The sequence below is a fragment of the Strix aluco genome, chromosome 1, assembly GCF_031877795.1.
Source record: "Strix aluco isolate bStrAlu1 chromosome 1, bStrAlu1.hap1, whole genome shotgun sequence".
NCBI lineage: Eukaryota > Metazoa > Chordata > Aves > Strigiformes > Strigidae > Strix > Strix aluco.
Window position 1 is genome coordinate 15,670,681 of NC_133931.1, and position 27,366 is coordinate 15,698,046.

Sequence of the window (27,366 nt, forward strand, 5' to 3'; positions counted from 1 at the left end):
GGCATCATGAGACCTACATTCTGTGGGAACTCTCAGTCTATCAACGCAGGATCTGTGAGCAGTTTAGTCAGTCCAGCTCCCTGTTTTGAAAAGGCAGAAACTGAGTCAGAAAGGGCAATGACGTTTTCTTAAGGGAATTAGAAAGGTTTTTTTTTTGTTTGTTTATGGTTTATTATTCTGTTCCCTACTCTCCTTGACCACTAAGCCATTTCTGGTTCACCTTTTGCTACTGAGCAATTCTTTCCTACAGTTAACACCCAGAAACCCTCATATGTATTTTTCTCTCTCCCTTGGTTTCTTTTAAATCCCAGTGACTAATCTACTGTCTCTTTTCTTCCTCCCAGCTCTTGGCTCTGTGGTGTTTTTAATTGGACCCTTGTTAACAGCTTCGTTGTTTCCCTGTATCCATACACAGAGCGCAGCTGCATGATCTTCCGCTCAACCACAGAAGAAATCAGAAAATAAAGTCCCCTCGAGAGAGCCCAGCCTGTCTCTTCTGTACAAGCTGTAGCAACTTTTGCAAAATGACTGCTCCGTGGGCAGACAGCTGAGCTCTCCGAGACAAATTTGGGGCTTGGAGTGCACAGCCATAATAATTACCAGAAACACATCACAAGCCCCTCTCCCGTCATTAGTTAGGCCATTTCTAAATCACAAGGTGCAGTCTCTCTCTCACTCCTGACTCTCTGGGTCTGAAAACTTTTGCTTTCTGTCATTCTCTCTTGGTACACTGCAATCTTTCTCCCCGAAACTGTAAATGATAACACCTGCTGGGGCTCTTATTTGTTCATTCCCCGTATCTCTGGCTGCTCCCTGTGTGAGATATTATGCCCACACAGAGGTATGAAATATACAGTAGTTGCTTCTGAAACTTCTATATGAAAGATGCAATGAGAATAAATAATGGCATTGTTCTGGCGTTCTTCATCTTGTATCTGACAGAACATGTTCAAGAAACTCCAGGAACACTCTAAAGCTGATGGAGAAGTCATTCACACCGTATCAGTGTAGCTGAAAACAAATGAGCAGGACTACTCTGGACATCCTGTTTTCCTTTCACCACCAGAATGTATTTATTCTGCAAGTCATACCACATTCATATTTACTTTAATGATTCATAAACATCCCAGGTTCCAGAAGCTTCTAATTAACTCCTCTATTTAGTGTCGTTAACAGATGCTCAGGGAGTGATTTATTGTACAATACTGGATCACACCAATGTATAAATCCAGCCAGTTGAATTGGCAGACAGTCTGGGTAAGTATCTTCTGCTGCTGGTAGATGAGACTCTGTCCTAAATTCAGCATTAATGCCCTGCAGACTGTGGCTGAAGCATTATTGTTTTCTTCTTCTATTACTCTGCACATATAGCATACATTGTACCGTGCAACAGTGGTTATTTCCCTCTTTTTAAAAAAAAGATTTAGTGAGGTACTGCATAGGATTCAGGATATATATTTATCCTGAGAAAAAAGGAAATCAATAGCCCCAAAGAAATTTTCGCACAAGCTCCTTATAATTCACCTCTGGCTTTCTGTTTCAAAATGCTACAGCAAAATGATCCCAAACTTAATTAGAAGAGTCACATTGGGAACCCTGTCTATACTAGAGATCTGGCCAGATCTCCAGAGCATTTATTGATAAAGAAGGGACTAGGACTGGGCACCATGGCTTTGGGCAGAACATGGAGCTGAACACCTACAACAGCAAAGTTCGCTCTACAGGTACTTCCAGAGAGGTGTTTTACACAACACCTAGGGACACTCCCAGTGACTCACATCTCTGAACTATAGAGGGACTCCGGCACGCTTTCTAGCTCAGACCAGCTAAACCTCCACCAAATCCTGGCAGGCAGAGGTAGCGCAGCCAGAGAGCATCCACACGGGGCGGTTCACAGGCACCCACGCCGATGTGCACTTCGAGAGCCTAGCCTGGACAGACCCAGTCCCTGCCAGCCAGGCTTGGTGCTACAGGCTGCTCTTGGCGTTACTGATTTAATGATATAAATACAGCCCATCAGCCTTGGCCCAGTGGGCTTGTTTTACTTGGAAACTGGGGTGGTTTTTTTTTTAAATTTCAAAATGATAACAACACATGGTCCAATTGCCTCTGCTTGTTGCCTGGGCAGACGCTCTCTTTGAAAACTGAAAGACAAGCTATTTACCTTGCTGGCAGAAAGCTACTACGCTGCAGACCAATTTTACAGCTTTTCTCTTAAGAGCTCACTCCCTTTTCATTCCAGTTCTTCCCAATGGCAACACCATGACTCAGTCTGTGTTAACAAAATACTAAGGAAACACAGATAAATATTGTTTTAAATTCCTTAAGGTGGGAATCATTAGAGGACTGTTAAAATATTCTTTTTTGCAGCAATTATGGTTTTGTCTGTCTATAGTCTTTAAAAAAAGGTGTATTTAAGCTTTGTGTTTCAACAGCACTGAAAGTGACTATTGTAAATAATTAGGGTGTGTTTTCTGCTCAATTTTTAAAACCAGTATTTTTAGTAAAGTGACTGGGTTTTAATATACTTTTGACTGAGAAGGAGATTTTGAAGATGAACCATCTCCGCTGTCTGCTCCAAGCTTTACTTATAGCAGTGCTTTCTGCAGATGGGTTTGGGGAGGGGGAAGAAATACAAGCAATATTTAAGGGGGAATGGGAAGCAAAACTACTGTAACATGTCACTGTGCCCAAATAAGTGAAGGAGCAGGGAATATGACAGCTTGAGACAGGCGATATGCATCAAATATGCTGCATTAAGGAATTTCTAGTAGTTACTAAATTTCTCCTCGGGACTCACTATTAGCAAACAGCGTAGGAACAATACCACAATGAGCATGACTGTTTTAAATTTTAAAGCTTTCATCTTGAGTATAGCACCCTTCCTTGCCGCTTTCATCTCTCGGGGTCAATTCCCAAGGCGCACGTGGTCTCTCACCTGGAACAACGAAGGCACCGTCCACTCCTAACAGCTGTGCTGCAAGGAACGGCTTCGACCTGGGCCTGCAGCAGCAGCAGACCATGCTGCAAGCATGGCACACACTGACACAGCTCTCCTGCGCTGGCCAGAGGGAAACCTGCAGATTCTAGGGAACAACCCTGCTGGTTCTGCTAAGACCGGCCAACTCCCATCACTTGGGCTCAAACCCCATGAAACAACTGTCCTTATAGTTTGAAAACTCAACAGAAAGCATCATACATTATAGCTGTGTACTCCAGAAATTCAAAAATTTCTGCAGATAATGCACGTGTAAGAACTTCTTTGCAAACATTTTGACACATAGGTTGAAAGATTGTTTAAAAAACATGGCTTAAACTCATGTAGGTGAAGCAACAGAAAGCCTTCCTTTTAAGAATTACATCTTGCTTGAGTAGAAATGCAGCTAGAAAAAGTTAAAAATCTGGCAAGAGGTGACTGGGAACCCTTTTACAGCACACTTATGCCACAGCATGTACTGTACTGCATAACCCTCTACTAAGTCATCTCAGTCACTCACTTCTGCCTCCTCATGCCACCAAACATGCAAGGCACAGGAAATACCTACTAAAGAAAATCAGGTACTTGAAACATTTTTGGCAACTCCCTCCTCCAACCCAGTTCTATTCTAACCTTACAGAACAGTGAAACAAGCATCAGGGTCCGAGTCTCATCACCATCAGCTGGCTGTATTTCAGGACTCCTCCACAGCTGTGCTATACTGTGATGTCATTTGGTGTTAGCCAGCGCTTTGGTTCAGCATTTTCAAGTTGCATTCTTCCTATCTAAAAAGGAAGAATAAACCAGAAATAAACTAGATCCACTAGACCTGCCATTATAATGTCAGCAATATCAACGCAATCACATGCCCTGCAGGATCTTCTTAATAAAAGATCATGAGTAACAGGCATATCAGGTCACATGGAGTTTACAGAGTAATTTAGGCTGGAAGGGACGTCTTGAGGGCATGTGGTCACTTTGCAAGAGAGTTAACTTTTGTATTCAAACAATACAGATACATAAGATACTATGCTCTTTTAGGTCAATTCCACATTCTGTAACAGAACAACTGTCAAAACTAGTTTTAGTAAAAATAGCAACCTAGATTTAGAAAGAAGTCTAGAATCCCACCAAAACCTGTATGAAACCCAAGAAGCATTTCTAAAAAACTGCTACCAATCATGTGAACTCTTTGGCAGGAATTAAGATGCTGGAGAGAATAATGAAACATGAAGGTTCCTAAGTATTTTGTCACAAACCCCATTACTAAACAATAGAATAAATTACTAGGACAATAACCTGCAAATGTTGAGATGCAGTAATAACCAGTAACACCTCATAAAAATAAGTTTTATTATTAATAACTTGATTTCACATGATTGCACATTAATCTTTCTTTTTGCAAAGTTCAAACAATGTTCAAGTCCTGCATTGTTTACAAAGATGGGTTTACTCTTCTTCATTCTTCTACACTGACTACATGGCTTCTGCTTTAACTCTCTTTCGCTTTCTTTTTCTTCTTTTATTCTTTTCAGCAGAAGGCTCCTGACCCTCCTGTGTTTTCTTCTTTTTCTTCTTCAGACAGCTGAGAGGATTGGGGCCACCTGCCCTTTTTCGTTTTCTTCTCTTTTCACCTTCTTGCTTTGCTAGACCTTCTTTTTCTTTAAGCTGCACAATACTTTGTTTTTGGTGCTCTGGAACAAGCTGATTTGTCTGCAACTTTTGAACAAATGCCAGAGATTTAGGAGAAGGTTTGTCTAGCACCATAGTGTTCTGAATAATAAAGAGGAGAGGAACGCCGGCCTTCTTTTTCACTTTGTTTGCTAAATCCTGGTCCTGTAAAATTAAATACTTAGAGTCAATATTTTGGGATTAAACGATATTTGCAATTCAAATGCACCTAGGTTTAATACAAAACTACAAAGATAAATTACATTATGAAAAAGATAAGAAACTTAATCTAGCAGATATACATTGCAGTGCGTTTCAGAGCAATTTAAATTTCAATTTCACTCCGATTAGCTGTACTTCTGATAGAAAATTTATTAACGTTTCCTTTTTTCATGCATGTATAAGCATACTTTCATTTTTTGAGGAAAAAGCCCTGGTTTATTGGTATGCAGTCCACCACAAGAAGTAACATAATTTCTTCCATAACAAGTCATTTTAAACTCCTTATATCTTATGTAAGTATACAAAATTCTACTGTAAACCATTTTATGTATCTTTTATATAGCTTATATGACTTATACATACAGACCTAAGAAAAAACCTGCCTTTCTTATTTGTACACAAGTTCTACCTTTATTCTTTACTTAAACCCTCCAAAGTTTCTTAAAGTTGAAGTTACATGGTCATTTAACACTTAATTTCACTTTTCAGACTACTGCAAAAAAAAGTTCAGGGCAGGGGATGCACACACAGGCGATATGCAAATTAACATCCATCAGTTGTCTTACATGTCTATAGGTAGTCAGTATGTTTTCTACACTTTCTGCTAAACTAAGCAATATCCTTCTATGGTAAAAACATCTAGTTCAAGTAAGACAAAAGATTCCCTCCTTAATTAGCAAATACCTCTAAGAGGGAACAAGGCTTTACGAGACTAATTCCCACAAGCTTAAAATCTATTAAGATTAAAAATCTAATACTTGAGGTTTCTCTGGGTTTCCTTATCCTTGGTACCAAAGGATCACGGAGTTACGTTTCCCATGAGTATTTACCTGTGTAGCAATAAAGAAGTGATGAGGGTTGCCTTCTTCAATCATGGAAAGTAAACAGGCTGAACCACTCACAGGATCCTTGTGGTGAGAACAGTTTCGAACCTGAAATCTTTGGGCAATTAATTTTGCTCCGTACAGTGCTTTCCCCAATGATTCCAGTTCTTTTAGAACACATCTGAAAACCAAAAGCAACAATGATTTCTAAACAATAACTATGAATTTTTTACAACAGCAAAAGGTTGACACAAGTTAATTAGGTAGGAGCAATGCCCAGTTGTTCAGGATCTAGGATTTGTAAATGGCACCCTGTAATCTGAAAGCAGTAGCTCATCTGAAAACATCAGCAAGATTTCCTCAGTTCCAAACAAGATTAACCAGTAACAACATTAAGTTACATTAAATAATATAAAAATATTTCCTATCAGTGACAATGCCAAGTCCTTACATTTATGTTCAGATACCACCTAGCATATGAACTCTACTTAACAAATAATGTAACTTGAATTAGCACAAAATGATTAACCACTGCAGGCAAGTTAAACTCTCTATTAGTGTCCATCACCTTGCTTAAACTTGCTGTCAGAATCCAACCAACTCAAGCAGAAGAAGAAAAAAGACTGTCCATACATTTAAAAATACGGAAGTTCATGGCTCCATAACATTCCAACTAGACAATAAAATCCTGCTCTAAGCAGCACTCGGAGCAGATGTTCACACAGGACAGCGTAGCAGTCTACAGGGATGCTACATGGATACTCAGAAACGAACAGATGAAACCTAACTTACTCCAGCCAGTGATTCTCACTATTAAATGTGGGCAGTGGCAGGAATGTATGGCCTTGAAATACAGCTTCAAGCATATGGCAGCAACTATTTGTCTTTCCAGAGAATAAAGTTTAGCCTTTGAGGTCAGTCTGTGAAAACTTGAGCCTGTTCTTTTTGCAAAGACTCTCACAGAGAGCCAGCCCATTTCCTCAGGGAAGCTCTGGTCATGCCTCTGAGGTGCTGCCTCACCAACTTAGCATTCTGACAGCAGAGAAAACAAGTCTATTCAGCTGCCCCAAGTGAAAACACCTCAAAAAGACCAACAGATGTTGCTGAAAGAAGGAAGGAAGAAGTGACATTTAGACATGACTGGAATACAGTTTGGATCAAAGTGATTTCTGAACCTTTCACAGCTAAGGTCATGACTAGATACTGTCTAGTGTTTAGAGGTATGGGCCAGCTCTGTATGTTTTTCAAGATGCCTCAATGTTTAATTTTTGTAGCCTAGGGTATACATCTTCCTGGTATTTTCCGTACTTGTCTCCATGGTGGGCAGTTGGCTATTCTGTCATTGCAAAAATACAAGCGAGGGAGCTTTTATCACATGCAATATACAAAGCCAAGTGAAAACAAACACAACTTCAAGGCAACTTAGGTATTTAGTGTGCATGCTTTCCTTCCATGTCTTTGTCTAGCACATCCTTGTTCTCCCTTTGTAACAGCTCCTTTGGAAACAATCCCTTACTGGCAGGCTGAAACTCCAGAGCAGCTGTAATCCCTCCCGACCCAGAGATGGGAGCTTGGCTCCGCTGTTCTCACTTCGCCAGGAGGACGCTGGGAGCGGGAAGAGGCCCACCCACACGTCCCTCGTCCCTCGCACACCGGGGTTACCCCTCGCCCCGTCTCATCCCTCAACAGTTTCTGCCATCTTCGGAAAGGCGGGTGGTACTGAAAGCACGTTCACTACAGCCCACAGCGCTGCCCCTCGCCACAGCTACCGCCCTCGGCCCGGACCCACGCGAGCCCCCAGCCCCGCGCCACCGCCCACGCGATGCGCGCCGCGACCCGCCCCGCCGCCGCCGGCGCTCCCGGGCATGCGCACTGCGGCTGCCCCGCCGGGGCTCCCACCGCCCCTCCGCGGGCATGCGCGCGGGGCCCACCCACCGGGTGGTGCAGAGCTGCGCGGCGCCGTCCAGGTACCCGGGCAGCTGCTCGCGGATCTGGATCTTGTTGCGGAGCGCGGCCTGGCAGAAGGTGCCGTCCAGCAGCACTTGGAACGGCTCGCGGAAGTGGAAGTTGTGCTTGTAGAAGCCCATGTTCTTCTTGGCGTGCTTCTGCCGCGTCAGCTTCATGGCGGCGCCGCCGCCCCCGCCCGGAACGGCCGGCGGCTGCCCCGGAAACTGCGCCGGGCCCGGCCGCTGCCGCGGAGCGGGGCGGGGCCTTCCGCGGCCCCCCGCCCCCCCCGCGGCGTGAGGGAGCCGGAGCCGCCTCCCCCGCTCGGGCCGCGCTGCTGTTCCGCTCTGGCTGTGGAAGGTGCCGGGCACAGCCCGTGTCCTGCTGCCGTGCGGGGCTCCCGGTGCGTGGCCGGCGGGGCTGCCCGCCGTGCGTGCGGCCTGCACACGGGGCCTCGCTCACCCACCTGGCGCTTCCTGTGTTTTGCAGTGCTACGCTAGCTCCTGCCGTTTGCTGAGATCAGAAATACACACGATTTTATTTTTTCTAATTCACTATCATTAAATTGCAGTTACTGTCTCAGAAACTAGTGTAGTCATGCATCAGCATACTTGCCTTAGGACGGCCTGTTCGATGCCTGCCTATGTTGTTTGCCATTTTGGCTGTATCAATGTAAACTCTGTGCATGAAATCGAAGTTGAAAAGCATATATTCTACATTTTAATACTACTACTTTTTTTTTTTTTTTCCACAACAAATAGAAAATTTAATTTCACTGTAGTTGGGGGAAACAGCTGTCAGAAAGCTAGATTGCACAAACTCCTCCCCGTCCAACAGAAAACATGAGCACACCAGACATTTGGCAGTTAAACTGAATTTTGATGCCTGTATTTTAGGCAGGCAAAGAGATACAATGTCTTGACACCATCAAAATGATAATTGGAGACATCTGTCCTGCTATGCAGGTACATTGGGAGGCATCTTTGCCAGGGACAACTGAATTGCAAGCAAAAAATTGAAGGTACCTGCCAGTTAGCTGTGATCAGTCAGACTGTTCTAAGTCATTCAAGCAAATACCCACCTGTCATACTGGTCTTTTTGCTAACAAACAGACATGGAAAACATCTGCTTCCAAGCGGATTAGTCAGTGTTAAGAGAAACTGAAAAATAATGCAATTAATTACTGTTCTAGAAATTAAAATGTTTAAATGGGAAGATATTTTAAAGTACTTACAGGACGAAAAGTGTGAAGAACAGGTGATTAAGAGTATTTTCCATGGGATCTCATTGCACTGTTGACAGCATTTTTCTGTCATTAAAACCTTCTTTCCAGCTGTCTTCAGGGGGCAGTTGCATGTGCTCTTGAGTATCATGGACATACATAGATACACACCTTACTCTATGAGCTAAGTGATATGTTGAATTCATTGGTCTTTATTAAATTTCAGTCCTGTGGCCAACATATTCCCATACTGGTGTGGTGTCTCAGTTCTTCTATCTAACTGCATAGTTTCATTATTTAAAGAATTAGACAAAACATTTCAGCAAGACTCCAAAGTAAAACCTTATTAATTACTTTTTTCTTCAAGTAGTTTTTTCTTTTTTGGGGGTGGGATGACAACTAATTAACTGTCCAAAGACAGGCAGTTATTCCTTATTAAGAACACTTCCCACATCTCACAGCTAGAATGCAGAATCTACGATGATAACAGCTGCTATTGCAGAATGGAAATAAAGAGGAGAAACAAGTAAATGAGAGCTTGAACTAGCCATCATTTTGACTAAACGCAAAGTAAGATATAATCCAGAGTAGGGTGTTAAATACCGCTGTGATGAGATACTCCTTCCCTGTTCAGCTGGTAAATGGTATCATCACAGAGAAGTTGTAATGCCATTGGTATGGTGAAATATGTTCAGAAGGCTGGCTAGCAGGCAAAACAACAGCGTAGATTTCTCCTTCATTGTGCAGAAGATCGCATTAATTGTATGATAAACTACTTGCAGTACCATTGTGCAAACTGTATTTCACTTTTACGCAATTCTTTTAAAGTTTCTTTTTGATAAATTTTAAATGTTAAAAGTAATGTCTATAACAATAGCAGTGCAGAGAAGTACAGTTTTTTTAGCATTTTGATAGTTTGACAGTACTCTGTGTATAATTCACCATGTTCCTTTCAAGTTGAATTCTTTTACTATTCCCATGAGCCATCTGTAAAGTGGATTTCGTATTAAGTGTGAGGATCTTATGGGAGCTGCTGAATCCAGTGGTCTTCAGGACCCAGTGATGGCTCGGCCAGCCCAGGTGGCTGCTGAAGTCCATCCATGTACACTCTTGGACCCAGGAGGGTTCTTAGGTTCGTGTGTATCCTGGACAAGCATATGCATGCACACGCACGCACAGAGGACACTAACACAGCCAGCCATGCAGACTACCATGGCACATTTAACTCTAGCAGAAATCATATATAACGTAAGCTCCCCCTCTCCAACTGATGAGGACTGACATTCCCAAGTGACCGCTCACATGCCCTCACTCCCTATACTCCCACACCCACATTCACAGGTCCCTCAAATACTGGCCATCAGTCAATCTAATACCCGTGTCTGGACCTTGGTTTCCCTAACCCATCCGTGCATGTATGCACGTCTCTTCCTACTCACTGGCTAGTCCAGCTTAAATCTGCTAGCACATTACACATCCACAGGATTAAATTCACTGGAGAAAGATAACTAGTTAAGAAAGAAAACTAGTTAAGAAAGGGACTTAAAAAGGAGATAGGAGAGGCTGCTGTGATCGGGCAGAGAGCTCAGTCAGACAAGTGTACTGACCGCTGCCAGCTCATATGTGAGCCCCCTCCACCCCATTTCCCCACACATCTTCCTAGATCCACCCCGATCCTTCCTTTCCCTGCCTTTGGCCAGTTCTGTGAACATCCCATAGGAAGTTTTACATAATCCCACAAGACCCTGCTGATATCCCATAAGAAGTTTTACACAGTCCCATATGCCTCCTCAAATATCTTGTGATGCTCATGAAAACCATGTTTCCCCCTTCTTACCAGAGATGAAGCTCAGGCTGACCCTCTTCAGGGTGGCTTCCTGGGCAGCTCGTTTAATGGCATGAAGAGTTCTGCTCTTCACTATTGTCTTTGTTACCACCTGCTCATTCGACAATTTTTTGTGCATCTGTGTGTGTTTAATATATCACTTTCTTTCTTGTTTCTTATTTCTTTTATACCAAATAGTCCTTAACCAGATGACTTAATGAACCAAATGTTCTTACATCCCACATACCCTTACAGAAACTGTAGCACAGCAAAGCTTGTCATAAAACTCAGAGGAAGATACCTTTATGAAATTGCTTGCTATTATATTTTTAACTAATTCATCAATTATCTGTCTGCACCACTAAAAGACTTTGAGGTTTGTTTTTTTTAAAAGTGAGCATTTTATTGAAGAACTAACAAACCACTTGTGTTATCAGTAGGCTGCCTACCAGCAGTATCATTGTGGAAGTGAGTTTGTGGAGGAGGGTAGAAGGTGTTGAAGCACTGCCTTTGCTAGCGTGACTTCTTTTTTCCAAAGACAGGCAAAAGAATTTGAAATGGGAACTTCTTTTTCTGAAACCCAAGTCCCTGACCGCTGCCAGACAGGATACTTACTGGTCTAGGGAACAGTTCTGATCTAACATAACAGTTCCTGTGACATTATCGATAATACCAATAACTCATGGGTAGATATATAATATTTATGAAAATAAGGTGTCACACTGAAGGAGACCTTCTATATATCCAGAGGAAGTTCATACTGAATTTACCAAATTCGAGCAATGATAGGCATCATAGGAAACCCATCTTCACCAGTTGCACTGCGCACAAAACTTGCTCCAGCACAGTATTAGCTCTTTACAGAGACAACTATCTCTTGGCATATATGAGTTCAGCTCTGGTTTTGAGATGCTAGGTAATGCGGTAGTAGAATTAAAGAATATAAAATTGCCGTGATGTGTGGATTACTTGACGTGAAAGCTGTTCTTTAATCAAAAGAGCTTTGATGTAGGCCTACAAAGTAGGCCCTACAAAGGTCCACAAAGTAACAAAGATTTCCCTTAATAGCTGACACTTGGCAAATGCTTGGTAAGAAAAAGATCTTAGCTCCTGATTCTCCCAAACTTGTCCTGTGTCAGACCTTTTTCATCTGAATGTGTTGCTTATGGGCAAATGTTGTGCTCTGTGGTTATCTCTAGTAAGTCTTAGCACCAGACATGCTTAAATACAAAAAATTAACTGATTCACAAAAAAGAAGAGGGTAGAGTTTTCACTTAGAACATTTGGAAACAAAACTATAATAAATAAACACAGGACAGTAAAACATTGTTGGAGTGTGTCTGAAAATATTTCCCTAGGTGTATTTTTTAATTTTTCTGAGGTATGTGTCGGCCACAGAATAAGATTCAGCAGCATTTCATATGCTAAATTATATTTGTCAGAATGTTTATTATTCATGGCTGGTTCCTCCTTTCATCGCCTTGGGGCTGGTTTTGAGCTTTTGAATTTTAGCCTTCATCATATACATTCATCTTTTACAGAACCTATTTTTCTACTACCTCATGGGAATAGAGCATCTGGTTTTATAATAAACACGGCTGTGACAAGCTCTGTTTTTTCTTTATGGATTGGTACAAACTCAGCAGATGAGAATTTTCTATGTGGTAAAGCTTTCTGCACCTTCCTAGCTCTACTGTTATCATACTCCTTAGTTAGAAAATTACTTCTGGCTTAAATACCATAACTGCCCATCACAGTATGTCCCACATTAAGTATCTTTAAATTGTGTATCATAAGAAGCACACATTTAATGTAGAGGTTAGGATATTTAGTTTTACTGTATACTGGTGGCTTCCATGGGTCAGAAATAGAATATAGCAGATATCTATACAGGCGTTTAAGTGACTGCTTATAGTAGTAAATACTTTGAGAATGTTCTGGAGAACAAAGATTTTGCAGGCAACTTTATCTTTCTTACTAGAGCTGAAAGAAATTATAGGGCTGAAAATAATCAGTGGGATTTTTGACAGCTTCTCAAATGTTATACCAGCTTTTCTCTCTTTTTTGACCTTGAGCTAAATACACATGAATGATGAACAGAATCAGATCTTATCTAACTTAACTACATCTTTTGTCTTTTTGAATAGATACAGATCACCGATACAAATCATTTAGTTTATGCAGTATTTTTGGTTCGTACAGCTCTTTAAGATGTACATGTTAAACAACTGGTTTCATGGTGCTGTATGGACACACAAGGGCATCCTTTTGGAGCAGCCCTTCCTCCCTGCGCTGTTCATCGAAATCTGCACTAGTTAGTTGCCATTCAGCTCCCTCAATACTCACAGAGCTTGCAGAAGCACTTAAGAGTGACGTAAAAGTGCCATAATCTAGAAAAAGAGGAAGTCTTCATGGAGTACCCAGGACTGAAATTGTAACTTCAATTTGGGGAGCCGGAAGAATGCAGAAGACAGGAAGATATCTTGCCAAACACTGATTATGTGGCAGCTGATATGCTAGGTAGATAGAGGGGAAGAATGGAGTGATGCTTTACATCTTGTCTTCTATTGCGCTTATGAAAGTATCCATTGCTTCATTTTGAGCAGAAGGAACATCCTTCCTGCCCTTTTAGTATTTCTGACAGAAAGTAAACATATCAGGTCCATTTTAGTTCTTTTAAACTACTACATGGTTTTGCTTTGGAGATTACAGGAAGCTGGAAGACACAAAACATTTTAGATTTTTGGTACGCTTACTTCCATTTGTTTCCTCATTTCTTGTTCTCCTTAGAGAAGGTTGTTCTTTTTGGCATGGGATAGCTTACATGTCATTTAGAATAAGAAGGTGCATTTGTTGATTATGAAGGTAAGGCAGAACAAATTGACATCAAAAGACACATTGCATGGGAAGTCTATCTCAGAAATTAACTTTATGGCCAAAATTCTGATTTGTGCAAGAGAATTCAGTTCAGCTGCCTGAGATACTATAAGTCTTTTCACCTCTTCATTGATTTCAGAGAGAAATCACTTAACTGGGAACAGAGAAGTGGAATTTTACATTGTGGTGGTAAATGATATATACTCTCTATACTTACATAATTTTCTAACTTTATACTGTAGCAAGAGTCTGGCTCTGCTTAGAAGCATATAAAGTTGTGAAAATAACTTTTCTTTGTTTTACAGGCCAAAATTAGCACTTAAAATGTCTCAGTCTTTTTCAGCAACTACCAATTAGGTAATTTTATTGTTAATTCCTACGTCATTTTCTTTTCTTCCTGTTAGCTGTATGCTAAAGGTTTTGAGGTGCTATAATAAATGATACATTAATAATAAAAAATATAAACACCTGGAACGTAAAAAGAGTGGGTAAGAATAGAAGGTAACTGAAAACATTTATTGGAAAACAGTTATTGAAAAAGCAGAGAAAAAGTTGCGGTGAAAAAAATACAACTTTCTGAAGAGAAGAACTTATATTTTAAAATATTTCCTTCACGTGCAAAAATACCTTATTATGCTGCTCTCCAGGACAGCTGATACATTTTTGCAATGCTTTTACATCTAGTCAAGCAAATGCTAAAAGGTTGCCTGTCTAAGAGCATGGCTGAAACCATGCATGGCCCCTGAAACCTCCATTCTTACAGAAGATAAATTGAATTTTCAAAGCTCACATTCTGGTCCTGTAGTTCCTTTATTGCATTTGATGTTTGTCCCTGGGGGTTTCTGTACTGTTGCAGCTCCTACCTTTACCATTTTTTCTATCACTCCTGCACCTTATTACTTTCCATTTCCTATTTCAAATAAAAAATCCAATAAAACCAATTTCTTGACTTTGATTCTCTTCAAGAAAATTAGAAAAAATTGTGGAATGGCCTTCAGTATTGGCACCAGTAACTTCTAAAATTGCAATTAGCCTCATGACAAATACTAGTACTTAGAAATTCCTTGGCACAAATGGCACACGCAGTTATGTAGCCTGATCTTAAATTTTCACACTGAGCTCCTCTGTGTAAAGTAGTAAGCACTGGAATATCTGACAGTAAAGGTTATTATTTATCAGTGAAACAGAATCCTGAACATGCTGTAGACATAACTATACAAAGGGCTTCACGTCAGTGGCTTGCATCCGGTGATCAGTGATCAGTGATATCTGAACAAGGTGGGTGTAGAGTGCTACCTTATTTATCAGGGACAACCTTTTTAACATGGAGTCGATATGCCAGGGGATATTTAGTTTCCTTTAGATTTAAAATGCTGTTGTCAGCAGAACACATATGGCTAAAAACCCTGAATTACATGGGATTTACACACAGTGCTGCTTCTTGAAGTTGTAGTTGGTATTTGGAATTGCCTGCACATGGCAAGCAGTGCTACTGTCACTGTAGCTAATGGAACAGTAATGCATGTGCTTGGCAAAACTGCGTCTGCTGGAGAGACCTGAGTGTCCCTGATACATCTTCTCCCAACTGCTATTTTTTTGTAATCAAAGGAAATAAAAGAATGAGCATTTAAGAGATCTTGTTTGTCCCATGGCTTCTGAAACTTGATTCACAAGTCTTCTTGCCTTCCTCCTGTTCTCTCCCCATCCCATGGGAGAGGGGAGTTAGTGAGAGGCTGGGTGGGTGTTTGGCTGTTGGCTGGGGTCAACCCACCACCGATACCATTGACACAGAGGGACCTTCTTGTCATAAGGATTTTCAGTGAGAGTGGTATGTATGTGAGAGGCTACTATCAAAAGGCAACCACCAAATAAGAAAGGGATTTCAAAAGAGCAAGGAGACCATGCCATGTGTAGAATTATGTAGAGTAAGCTTTTTACTTGAACATAGTGATTAAGTACAGTCTTATATTCACTACATTTCTCCCTAATACAAGCCTTTACTCTACACAGAAAAGATGTTAGAATCTTCATGCACTTGCCTGCTCAGGCAGAGTAGATATGTTACATATAATCGCACACTGAATAAGGTCAGTGGTATATTCACATGGAGTTGTGCCATGTGCCTGTGTTCTTGATGTTGTAAAGTTTAAGCCTGATACCTCATCTCTTCAAGAAAACCGAGCTTTGCTAAATTTCAAACTTCTGCAAGGGTGTAAGATATTACAAGGCAATTTTAAGTCTGTGTTAGGAGAATCTGTTGCCACCGAGTTTTGGAGATTATTTTACTGGAAACAATTTCTTTTTGTAGGTAATTAATGTTGTTTTAGGCAATTGTAGTTATTTGGGGTGTTGTGTCTCAGTGCAAGTACAGACTGCTATATGTGTATCCTAAGTGATTCTTCCCTATTCCTCTATACTTTGTGATAATGAAATTAAGGTGTTCATCATGCTTAGAAATATTTGGAATTGCTGAGAGGGTAGGGAGGAAAAATACAGAATTCAGACATGACCCACTTACCAAGTGGTAACAAGTCATTGCAGGTTGGCCAATCTCAGGTAACTATTCATGTGCATGGTCTTAGCCTGCAGCATACACAAACGTAATTCAAGTTGGTTTAGCCCTTAAGGTAAAGTCAGTCTGACAATTTGGAAGGGATTACATCTTTGAACCCTTAATCAGATAATTTCCATTTAGCAACACTAGTTCTGCTCATAGCACTGATACGGTGCAGCAGTGCTGTAGAGAGAAATGACACATCTGACTTCTACAAAGGTTTTTACTTAAGTAGGACTGGGGAATAAAAGGGTTTTGTTTGGTTCCAGCTTTTGATTTAAGAGTATCATTTAAAAATGATTAATGGAGTTTGTGCACTACTTGAATTTTCTAAAATATTTTGTGATGGAAGTCATCTGTTTTGTGGTTTTCCTGAGTGGGTTGAGCAACATTACTAAAATTTTTTGGTCTGACACCCTTTTTATGGCCTCCTCTTCAATAATTCAGTATTTTCAATGGTGAAATTTTCTATGGCCTCTTGCCTCCAGTGATCTGGTGTAAAGTAGAAAGTTGATATTTGTGTTTCATTTTTCATGTTAATTATAATTAACTGAATTATTCTGGCAGAGCATTAAGTAATGTGAGCCCTATGCCAGTCCCTTGAATAGGGCTATTTTGGGTGCCCACAGCAACCGCTTTGAACACACTGATGTTCTGTGCTGTAGCTACTTGTTGTTTTGGGGTGGGGTTTTTTTTTGTTGTTTGTTTTTTTTTTTTTTTCCTTTTAAAATTACATTGAGTTTCTATTAAAAAACTGATAGGCAGGAACTTCTGTCTTGTCAGAGAATTTCTCATTCATTTTCAGATCCCTAAGAATTTGCCAGTGGTAAAGCACTGTGCGTTTACTGACAGAAGGTATGTTTTTTCTATTTAAATACCTTTCACCAGCATCTTTGAAGTAGCCCACAGATCTCCAGCAGTCCATGTACTGGAGTTGAAAACCACTATATTACCATAATACTGTTTTCTAATCTTAGTTTTCTTTAATTAATGCTATTTGATCATATTTGTAAATTAAAACTGGATATGCATGTGTATATAACAGCAAAGTGAAATATTAATATTGAATCAACCAACTTTGTTCTCTAGAAAAACTTCAAAAGGCAGTGCCAGTGGGAGTGCAACATTCAGTCATGGAAATCTGTGAAGGGTAGGACTCAAATTTGCAACACCTACATGATGTTTGAGCTCATTGGCTACAGCATACTGCTGTGAAACTCTGGGTCCTTATTGCATCAGCCTCTCTACAAACCTATTTTCTAGAACAACGCCCTAATCCTGCTGCACACGCACACTTCAGTCTCTTTGCCGCACAAGACACATTTGACCTCAGTGGTGCTGCAATTCTACGCTTCACCCTTAATCTCTATTTAACGGATTTTTCCCAAAGGGAAATATAAAGTGGGATTCATCACACCTAACTTTAGACATCTATCGTGAGGTGTTCTTAGCTAAGCTGGGTATCTAGGTTTCTTATTAGTCCATGCAGATCAGGTCAGTGGTATCAGTGGTATTTAGGTTTGCCTGGTGGGGATGATTATTATTATACTAGATTCTTTGCTTGAATGTGTTGCAGTCCTGATGCAGGCAGCTGGTAGCGAATACTCTTGTGATGTTAAGGCCATTTTATAGGAACAGGCAAACGCTGGGCCTGTGTCTGCTGGAAAATGCAGCTACATTTTTGTATTGGTGTTGTTAAATATGTTCTCCTCCCCCAGCAAGAATTTAGTGTCACCTACATTGTTGAAAAGGTTAATGGTGAATTTTTATGAGGTCACATATTTGGCATAGTGTCTGGAGAGCTTTGGAGTGTTTGGTATGTCTACCTTTCACAGCCCACTCCATGTTTCAGAAGAATGTGTAGGGTTTGAAATACTAGAAAAAAAAACCCCACAAAACCAAACAAAGAAGAGCAGCAAAGCAAAACCAACAGTTAACTTTTAATGCAACACTTAAACCCTTTCCTGGCATCAACATGAGTAGTTGAGAGTTAAGGGTTTTGTCTGTATCTAATGTTAAGATTTTGTATCCCCTCGCAGTGCACTGAGGACTTATTACTCATCCTCAAGACACATACTTGCCTAACTCCATAGCAGGCTGCTTTTTTAAAGTTAAAATCCAAAGCTTTCAAATCTATTCATGGCTTGGAAGTGCTTCTCCCTCAGTATCAAGCTGGTTTATTAGGTGTAAATGCTCCCCATGAGCAGAGCCTCCCTCAGTCCTGCTGAGGGACCCTCACTGCACACCCTGGCCAAGTCTGGCCCAGTGGCATAGCTGTAACTTTACATGACTGTTGCCATCAGAATCGCCCAAGGAAGCCATGGAAATGCACAGCCTGAGGTCCCCAGGTTGTCAGAAACGGTTTGCCAGGCGCCAGCCGCCATGTGGAGAGGCATGTGGAGAGGCATACGAAGAGGCATGTGGAGAGGAAGGGCCCCTCGGCCCCTCTCCCGCCCCAGGCCGGGTGAGTCGGGATGGCCACCAGCGCCTTGCACAAAGCACAGGGTTTCTCCTGCTCCAGTCGTGGAGCCTGTGCCCGGGGCTGCCGTGCCAGCTGCCGAGCGAGGGCCGATCCGCCCCGCCCGGGGCCATGAGGAGCCGCTGCCCAGTCCGAGCCCCAGGCCCAGGCCCAGGCCCAGGCCCAGCCTCAGCCCCAGGCCCAGCCTCAGGCCCAACCCCGCCCCGCCGCACTGCGCACGCGCCTCCCGCCCGTCGAGTTTCCGCCCGGCGCCGCGTCCCCACGCGCGGCCGCGCCGCCGCTTCCGGTGTTTCGTTTTTCTCTTTCCGGCCGGTGCGAGGGGAAAGATGGCGTCGCGCAAGGAAGGCTCCGGGGCTGCCGGCAGCGGCTTCGGTGCCTCGAAAGGCAAAGGCAAGGCCGCCGCCACGGGCGACTCGGCCGTCAAGCAAGTGCAAATCGACGGGCTGGTGAGCGGAGGGGCCGGGGCCACCGCCGGTGGAGGGGCGGGCGGACGGGGCGGCCGCGTGGAGCCGCCGGCGGGCCTGGTCCCGTCTGTGGGGTGGTGACGCGGCCGGGGGACGGCGTCCGCACTGGGGCCGGGGTCGCCGTGGCGCCCCGAGGGGCAGAAGCGGCTTCATACTCTCCCCGAGCTCCCCAGCCCGTGGCCAGGCTCCCTGTATGCTCATCCCTGCGGGGGGAGCGGCTCCCTCCCCTGTGTGAGCGAAGGCTGGGACAGGGCAGGAATTTATTGCTTTTAAATATTCCCTTTCTTCCTTCAGCTCCGCTGCTCTGGTTTTCTGTTTCCAGCTGTCGTAGCTCAGAGTGTTGAAAACTACATTGTTGTAAGAGATGGCGAGCACGGTGGGTTTTTTCCCTCATCTGTTGTGCTGTTTGCCTCCCCTGTTAGGACTGCTAGAACCTACTGTGTTTTATTAATAAGAAATATAAGAAAACGATGGATTGAAGGGGTTTAGCAGAGAAGGAAGCCATCCTAATGGAGGTGACCTTAAGCGGAAGAGTGTCTGCTGAAATTGATTTTGGTTCTTGGCTTTGCAGCTGGATGTTTTTGTGTCAGTTCATGTCTCATACAGTTGTTATTACTCACAATAATGTAAAGTGGGGAAAAAATAGTTACTTGAACTTCTCAAGGATAGAACCATTGTTTGTTACTTCTTCTTTATCTTTCCCGAGTGTCACCAGAAGACTGTATAGTTGAAGTGTGAAGGAGAATCAGTATACCAGTAATGAGAAGGGAGATCATAGTTTTGGGGCAAGCTTTGAAGCCTACTTGGCATTTATTAGTGATAGTCCCCAGTCATTATCCTGGAGTTACACAGTATAGTGAATGTTTGGGAAGAGGAAGAATAACTTATTTGTGTATAGTGGTTCTTATGAAAGAGAAAATTTGAATTAATTAGAGTATTTCTGGATTATTCTGTTCAACTGTCCATGTATCTCTGGCTTTGGTGCACACAGCACTTTCACGAAGTGATGAAAACTGACTGGTTGTGAAACATATCCCTAAAATACAGTAGCTGACAACAGGCTGCTGCTGTTACGAGCAGGCTAGAGCCAGATGGACAGTGGTGCATGTGTGGCTTTTTATTAGCAAATTTGAGGGAACAATGAAAAAGAATAGTTAAGAGCAGGATACAGGTTGGCACTTTTAATTCCATTTCTGTGGGTGTAAAAGCTGTTTTATCATTTTTGTACTTAATAACAACTGTTAAGTTTGATTTCTTTTGTTCCTGCTTTATTGAAATAAAGGGAACAGATGTTTCAGAACTGTCCTCTATCAGATGTGCAGTCTGCTTTGTGAACTACTGTTCATTCAGATCGACTGTGAGTGGCCCTGATGGTCTGCTTCTGACAGTCCAATAAATACCTATGAAGACTTTTTGCTTTATGCTTTTTTTTTTTTTAAAGTCTTGTCCTTGTGTATTCTTCTGGTACAGCATAGTGGTGCCTCTTGCCTGGAGTTTGTATGATTAACTTACTGGAAACCTTTCCACCTGCTGAAGATGTCTCCCAATGGATCTTACACAAAGCATTTTCAGGACACTAACAGTGTGGTTCGCAAACTTCTATGACACCTGTGGTGAAGAGAAGTGTTGGCATAAATTTGCTTGCTTGGTAAACAAAGTAGGTCCCATTGCAAGTCCTCAGAATGTCTTACTGAAATTCTGCTAAAATGTTTCTAGTGTCTTACTGATTTAAATGTGTTGTCTGTTCTCTCACAAAATAAAAAGACCACATCAGTCAACTTCATCGTGACCAAGGTGATTATGTGCCAAAACTGGGGATGGATTTTGGTGGGCGTTAAGGAAGTTAGTAATCTCTCTCTCCACTGATGCCTCATCTTTGGCAGTTGGCATAAGCAATTCTTTCAAATGGGACTGCTTTGAATGCCGTGTACATTGTTTTGTGTCTGTGTATGCAAAATAGAAGATGCATCAGTCTTCTGTATATGTGAGAATGTGAAAGTACTTTTAGAAAGCTTGTTATTTCAAAGGAACAGTAAAGTAAAAGAAAATAATAATTCTCTTCATTAGTAATGAATGTCAGTATGTTACCTTAAAACATAATACATAATGATGCTGCAACTTACTTTTCTGGCTTCCTTTTAAAATTTGATACAAGTAGAGCATCCTATAGTTAACTTCTTAGTTAATTCCTTATTTTATTGCATAATGGTGTAATTTGGATTTAGGTCAAATGCAGTTTTGTTTCAGGTATTTAATTTACAATAGTAAATTAGAAAGCACTGCTATGTCAGGAGTAAAAGCCAACAATGAAATCCTAACTAATAAGATAAGCTAAATTTGCATAACTTTTAAAAATGTTTATACTGTTATTCTGCAAAAAATAATAGCACCAAAATTTAGGAAGATTGAGGGAGAACTGTGTCACGCTGTAGACACTTGATAACTTGATTGAAGTACCTGAATGCTTGTTTATAAAATGCTTCTGAAATGAAATGTGAATGTAGATTTCCAATCTTCACAGTTTGACAAAAAGAGGAAAAATAGAAGCCTGTACCCTTTTCTATCAGCTTTTCTGCTAGATAGTTAAGGTCTCAGTCATCAAATGATACATATGGCTAACTACTGTATCAGAATGACAATGAGATTCCAAGGACTGTACTCTGGTTTTGGTAGCCTGAATGTGGTTTTGTTTTCTGATTCATTTTTGAGAGATTTGTAGCAGACAAATTATCTATGCATGCAGTTATATTGGCAGTTTTGAATTTGGAATGCCATTGTGTTTTTGACTAATCCTGAGAAAAAGATCAGAAGATGAGTTCAATCCATCACGTTTTGTTGTCTTTGCTTCCTGTTGTAGAACTCTGAATGGAGATTCCATTGTGTTCTCTCCACTTGAGTAGCCCAAAGAAAACTTGTGTTCACAGTAGGGGTGATCACATGCATAGGATGTTTCTGGCTTTGTTTCTGTATGGCTGTGGCATATAGGCACATAAGCAGTCTTTTAATGTTTCTGCTTTTTTGAGAGATTAGCGGTTACGTGATCGCTCAAATTTGTGATGATTATGACTACAAGGATACAGAGCTTTATGAAGACTCTTAAATGCCTTCTGGAGTTCTTAGAAACAGTAATTGTAAATTTTATAGTGAGTGTCCATGTACAGTAATCACAGAAGAACAAATTATGCTTTTGGTGCTTTTAATATAAGACCTGTAAAAAAAAAAAAAGGCAAGACTGAGTTTTTGCAGCTTGGTTTGCAGTTGGCTTTTGGACCTAATTAGAGCTCACACCTTCTTAAAGCTGTTTGACCATTTGGAGTGCTGTAAACTTTTTTACCTTGTGCAGATTGCTTTCTAAAGGCATTTTTAGAAGTTGAGTAAACTTATTCTTCAAATAGTCTCTTTACTTTGCTCAGTTAAGAACTTGCATGGCATCCATAAGAAAGAGAGCTCTCTTGAAGAAATAAGTTTAGCTTCTGAAGTTTACTAAAATCACCAGCAACTTTGGAAGACAGGAGCATGGACATCATATTAGTTTTCCTTATATAGGGAACTAGACTAATAATTCTACTGACTTAGGGTCTTATGTTATTGGAACATGTGTATCTGATGTGGTCACCTCAGACTGTTTTGTAGTTGTGTTTTAAAAGAAATACATGGTTAAGATCACCTTATGATCATCTTTTTCTGTTTGAGAATGTGAATTTAAACAGAATTCAGGCATATGAAGACTAAAAAATTACATTGGATTATTATTAGTTCTGGGGCTTCTGTATACTGTCACCTGCTTGGTGGTAGATCAGGGCAGCTAGTTCCAGATGTACCAGCTGTATTCACAGTTGATTGCAACTGTAATTAATTGCAGTCATGCCACTCAGATTGGAAAAGTTGTTGTGACTGGACATCTAGGAGTCTGTTGTAGATAACTGAATTTTGTCTCTGTTCACTTTTTCATTGAAAGAAAGGATATATAACATGCTTTTTATACGCTTCATATATGGAGGAGAAAGGGTAGCACAGCTCTGGGGTGTGTGTGTGTGAGGAATGCATGGAAGGAAAGAATGTAGGCTTTCTTCCCAGTTGCTCCTGTGCAGCAGATTGTCTGATCCCTTTTTCCTGCTGACTGGGGAAGTAGCAACAGGTACAATAAATGTTGTAATTTGTAGCTTTTACTACACTTGCTGGAGTCTATTCTGAGTTTTTTTTTTATCAATAGTGGGATCCAGGTATAGCTTGAACTAACAGAACCATGTTATAGCTTGAACACTTACTATTTCTGACAAAATTCATGGGCGTAGTTTAGACTAGGTTGTGCATGACTTTGCGAGTCATTTCTTCAGTGCTTATAAGCTTGCTAGATTTTCAGTTTCACATTTGTATGACACTTCGTAGCAAGGGACTCAAAAGCCACTCAGGATCTTCCCCAAAGGGGTAATGATTATCACACGCAGTCTGAAATAAATGTAAAGCAGTGACATAATTTGCTTACTATTTTGTTTTTTTTGCATGAGGTGTTAATGGACTCTTGTTTATTGTATTTCTAGAAATTCTTTAGTAGAGTTGAATTTTTTTGGAATTCAGCTGCTGAAATTAATCAGATTTGGTTCACTGACCTTATATTCTTTTCCTTCAGTAAGGTAAAATAAATTTCAAACTATAAGCTGATGGATTTTTAAAACATAAGCAGTAGTTATTCCTTTGAATGGAAAGAAATTTTCAGCTTAGCTGAACAGACATGGCAGTTTTCTTTTATGAGTACCTACCTGTGCAGTCAAGTGACCTTCTGTGTTAATGTACAAAAAAGAAAGATGCTTGTGCATTCCTGTTTCTTGCAAGAAAGCAAGGGAGAAGGTTAGGTTACCAAATGATTTCATTTATTGATGTCAAAATGCAGAGTAAAATCCATACATTTGCGGGAACTTTTACCGGACTCTTGTACTTACAATTATTAGTCTGAGTGGTCTGAATTTGTAAATTTGGGTATAAATACTAATTTTCCTTATTTTTATGAAACTGATGTTAAGTCTGAAGTTCAAACTTCAATTGCATACCTAAAACTTTTGTAGCTGTCTCTAAAAATCACATATTTTCTGGGAGTGTGGTTGATGGGGCTGTATTGTTGATTTATACAGATAGCTATATTGAAAATAACCTCATAGAATCACATGAACAACTGCTTCAGGTTTTTTCATGTCTTGGTGTTTGTTTCCTTAAAGCTAACAAACATCATCTTTCCTCTTTTTCATTCTTTGTCCTATAATAATTTAGGCTCTGCATTACACCATGAAGATAATGTAACAAAAAAAGGATTTCTGTTTTTGTTCGGTGTTATGGCTGTGCTATGAAACACCACTCTGTTGTAGGGTTTCAGATATAAACCCACTTGTGGAACATTGCTGTTTCCTTCAGAACCCTGTTATTTACTTGTTTTCCAGGGGAAAATTTGAAATGAGAGAGGGTGAAAAGGAAATACTGTGTTAATTTTGTGCTTATTGGATTAAGGATAAAGGTACTTTGATTTCTTGCATCTGCAATTTTAAATAAGAGCCATTATAATCATAGAAGAGTGTGTAATGAACAATTCTGATCAGCTGCATTTCCTGATAGTTATTTATTATCTCTTAAATTGTAAGGTTTTTTTCCAAAATTACTGTTCTGCTGTTGCAATTTTTATTTGGCCTCTTTTGCATATGCACTGGATTATAGCCTTTAACTATATGAGCGCCAACTGTTTGCTCTGCAGTACCTTTACATCCTTTTTCTCACACAGCAAAGTGAGTAAATGAGGCGAAGAGGACAGAGAAACCCTGTTACTAAAGTAACTGTGCTGCGACCATGAGAGCAGATGGAGCGCATTAGTTTGTCATTAAAAAAATCTTCCAGTTTGCTGCATTATTACAATGGAATTTTGCAGGGTAACCTCGTTTTGTGCTTATAGTAACTCTTTAGCATTTGCTTTTGCAATATTAGTGTTCTTTTCAACAGAGTAATGATGATTTGGGCTCAGTATTACTTAGTTTTACCGGAAGCAGCAGGTTGATGGCTGTAGGGTGGTGTGAGACCGGTTGTTTTCTTCATTTTAGTAGTGATATCGGGCAAGATATAAAACTCTGAAAGCAGAGATGATACACCTGGTGTATCACTCAGAGACATAAGATCAGGCAGGATAAGTAGCAATTTTACTAGATGAGCGTGAAAGCTTTTGTAATACAGAAATTGAACTAATACTGAAAACCAGAGTTACTCCATGTGATGGATTGTGGGTCGTGTCTGGTCGTATGTAGATAATGGATATATGTAAACTTTCTTCTGGGAAAATAACAGCTGTGGGTTGGGAGTTGGGGGATCTGTTAGCAAGGCAAGTGTGCTGGCTGCTAGGCCAAATAAGTGGTTTTTTTATTGGTCAAGTTTGCCTTCGGAGTAGTCACAGGGAAGTATGTCTTTACTTGTGTGCTGTTTCATTCTTTGCAAATCCTCTGCATGAGGATATTCTAGGAAGGAGAGTAAATGTAAAGGAAAATAATTCCTCATCTAACTAAATTCTTAAGCACTGATACATGACTTTTTTTTTTCTTTTTAAAATCCTAACCTCTTGAATTTACGTATGCATTCAGAAAATTATATCCAGTAATGCTTTTGGTGAACACAGTGTTGACTGACTGAATAAGGTTTTCTTATACATTGCTTTTGCATAACAATATAACTGGAGCCTTAACAACATGCTGAAGCATTAATATGTGCATTGCTCATACTATTTCATTAATGGGAATGATGTTCCCTTTTTTATTCAAACACTGTCTATGAATTCTTTTTACACTTTGTGTGCCCATTGCACACAAATGTTAGGTGTTGTAGAAAGCAGCAAAAGTTATATAGGCTTCTTAAAATGACTGTAGGTTTCTATTCCTTTATCTTCATAGCTGCTAATGTGGAAAGCCTTAATACTAGTTATAAATTGCCAGTCTGTAGTTATTGAATACTGCTAGAGCTTTGAACAGAAGCCTTTATGGATAGCAATGTGTGAGGGATACCTGAATCTTTAGGCCATCAAACTGTGAGATGAGGGTGAGATGCCATGTTAATAATCAAGATGATCTTCTAATGCCAGGTAATATTTGTTCCAGCTACTTAATACTGTGAGTCTTTGAATATATATTTAGATGTACTTCTTGAAGTTTGTATAGAACTTAAGCTAAACCTTAAGATACCCTTGTCAGTTTACTTATATTAAATACAGACATACATTGGCCAAAACATAAATATGTTAAGAAGATGGTTAGAACTTCTAACCGTGTCTGCATTTGTATTTGCACCAGTGTGGCTATAGTGTAGATATTTGTCTTGTCAGATATGACTGATTTAATCAAAGATTGTTAGTTTAAGCTTCATTACATCATCCCTGATTTGGTGGTGGTATAGTGTGCCTTATGGTTTGTATTTTCATCTACAGTATGTAGAGGGTTTTTTTTATTTCTAACGTAGATAAAAACATGTGAATCTATGTTTTTTAAAACACCCTAACATTATTTAATTGTTTTTCAATAGTTACTCTATTCATAGTTGTGGTATTTAAGTCGCTTGTGTCTTGTTTTCTCATTACCAGTCACTTTTGTCCTAAAGGCCTGTGATAGATAGGATTGTATTCCCAACTGTTAATAGGGAAAGACTAGTTAGCTTCTTGAGTGAGGAGCTGTTTTGGATGGTATGTTTGATCATAGTAAATGAAATAAGGTACCACGTTTACTGAAAATCAGTTTTTGAGACTCATCTTGCAAGTGATTGTTTAAGCACTTTTTGTAATGACAACTTTTGACACTCTTGGAAAGAAAGGAATCAACTTCTGTAGTATTTGAGTCATTGGTAATAACAGTGAAGCCTGTGAACTGGCTAAAAGTCTCTGACATTTCTTAATTTGTGAAGATTGTGCCTTCTGTAGCTTTTCTTGTGGTTTCTTCCCTTCTCCTTTGCCCTTTTTGAAGACTTTGCAAGAATGCCCAGACTACGTGTTCTGCCTGATGTTCTCTGTACAGTTTCTTGACATCGCAGAGCTGTGGAATGGGATTTTAGGATATAACATCCCTCAGGCTGTATTGTGTTTTGTGTGTCTTCCAAAGGAGTTCATATGGAATTTTAAGTTGAAGTTTAATCTCTTTCACTTTTCCTTGACCTGTTTCCCTAAAAATTTAGATCCGATTATGCTGGCACTGAGAGTTAAGTGTGCAAATTGAATACTAGCTTGATGTGTTCATGGATATCTTGAACCATGGAGAAGACAGAAGCATTTTGTATTAGTTGGGTGATATGTATATA

General features: G+C 40.5%; 2 protein-coding genes across 4 annotated transcripts in view; one reads left to right on the forward strand and one right to left on the reverse strand.

Annotated features, from left to right (window-relative positions):
• Positions 1-4,313: 4,313 nt before the first annotated feature.
• Positions 4,314-7,875, reverse strand: UTP23 (UTP23 small subunit processome component). Of its 2 annotated transcripts, none has more exons than XM_074807960.1 (3): positions 7,666-7,875; positions 5,701-5,875; positions 4,314-4,813 (listed from the first exon to the last, which is right to left on the reverse strand). In XM_074807960.1, the coding sequence occupies exons 1-3, from the start codon at positions 7,815-7,817 to the stop codon at positions 4,454-4,456; spliced, it is 687 nt and encodes a 228-aa protein (XP_074664061.1). In that variant the 5' UTR covers positions 7,818-7,875; the 3' UTR covers positions 4,314-4,453. The 2 variants fall into 2 exon arrangements, with proteins under 2 accessions (XP_074664061.1, XP_074663973.1); XM_074807872.1 differs by having other exon boundaries at positions 7,630-7,873.
• Positions 7,876-18,894: 11,019 nt separating this feature from the next.
• EIF3H (eukaryotic translation initiation factor 3 subunit H) overlaps positions 18,895-27,366 on the forward strand; it is an 86,327-nt gene continuing 77,855 nt past the window's right edge. Inside the window, exons 1-2 of one of the 2 annotated variants that reach the window (XM_074808164.1) lie at positions 18,912-19,041; positions 19,354-19,435. In XM_074808164.1, the coding sequence (XP_074664265.1) occupies positions 19,424-19,435 (12 nt within the window). In that variant the 5' untranslated portion in view covers positions 18,912-19,041; positions 19,354-19,423. Of the gene's footprint in view, positions 19,042-19,353; positions 19,436-27,366 lie in introns of both variants that reach the window. The other variant, XM_074808085.1, reaches the window with a different exon arrangement.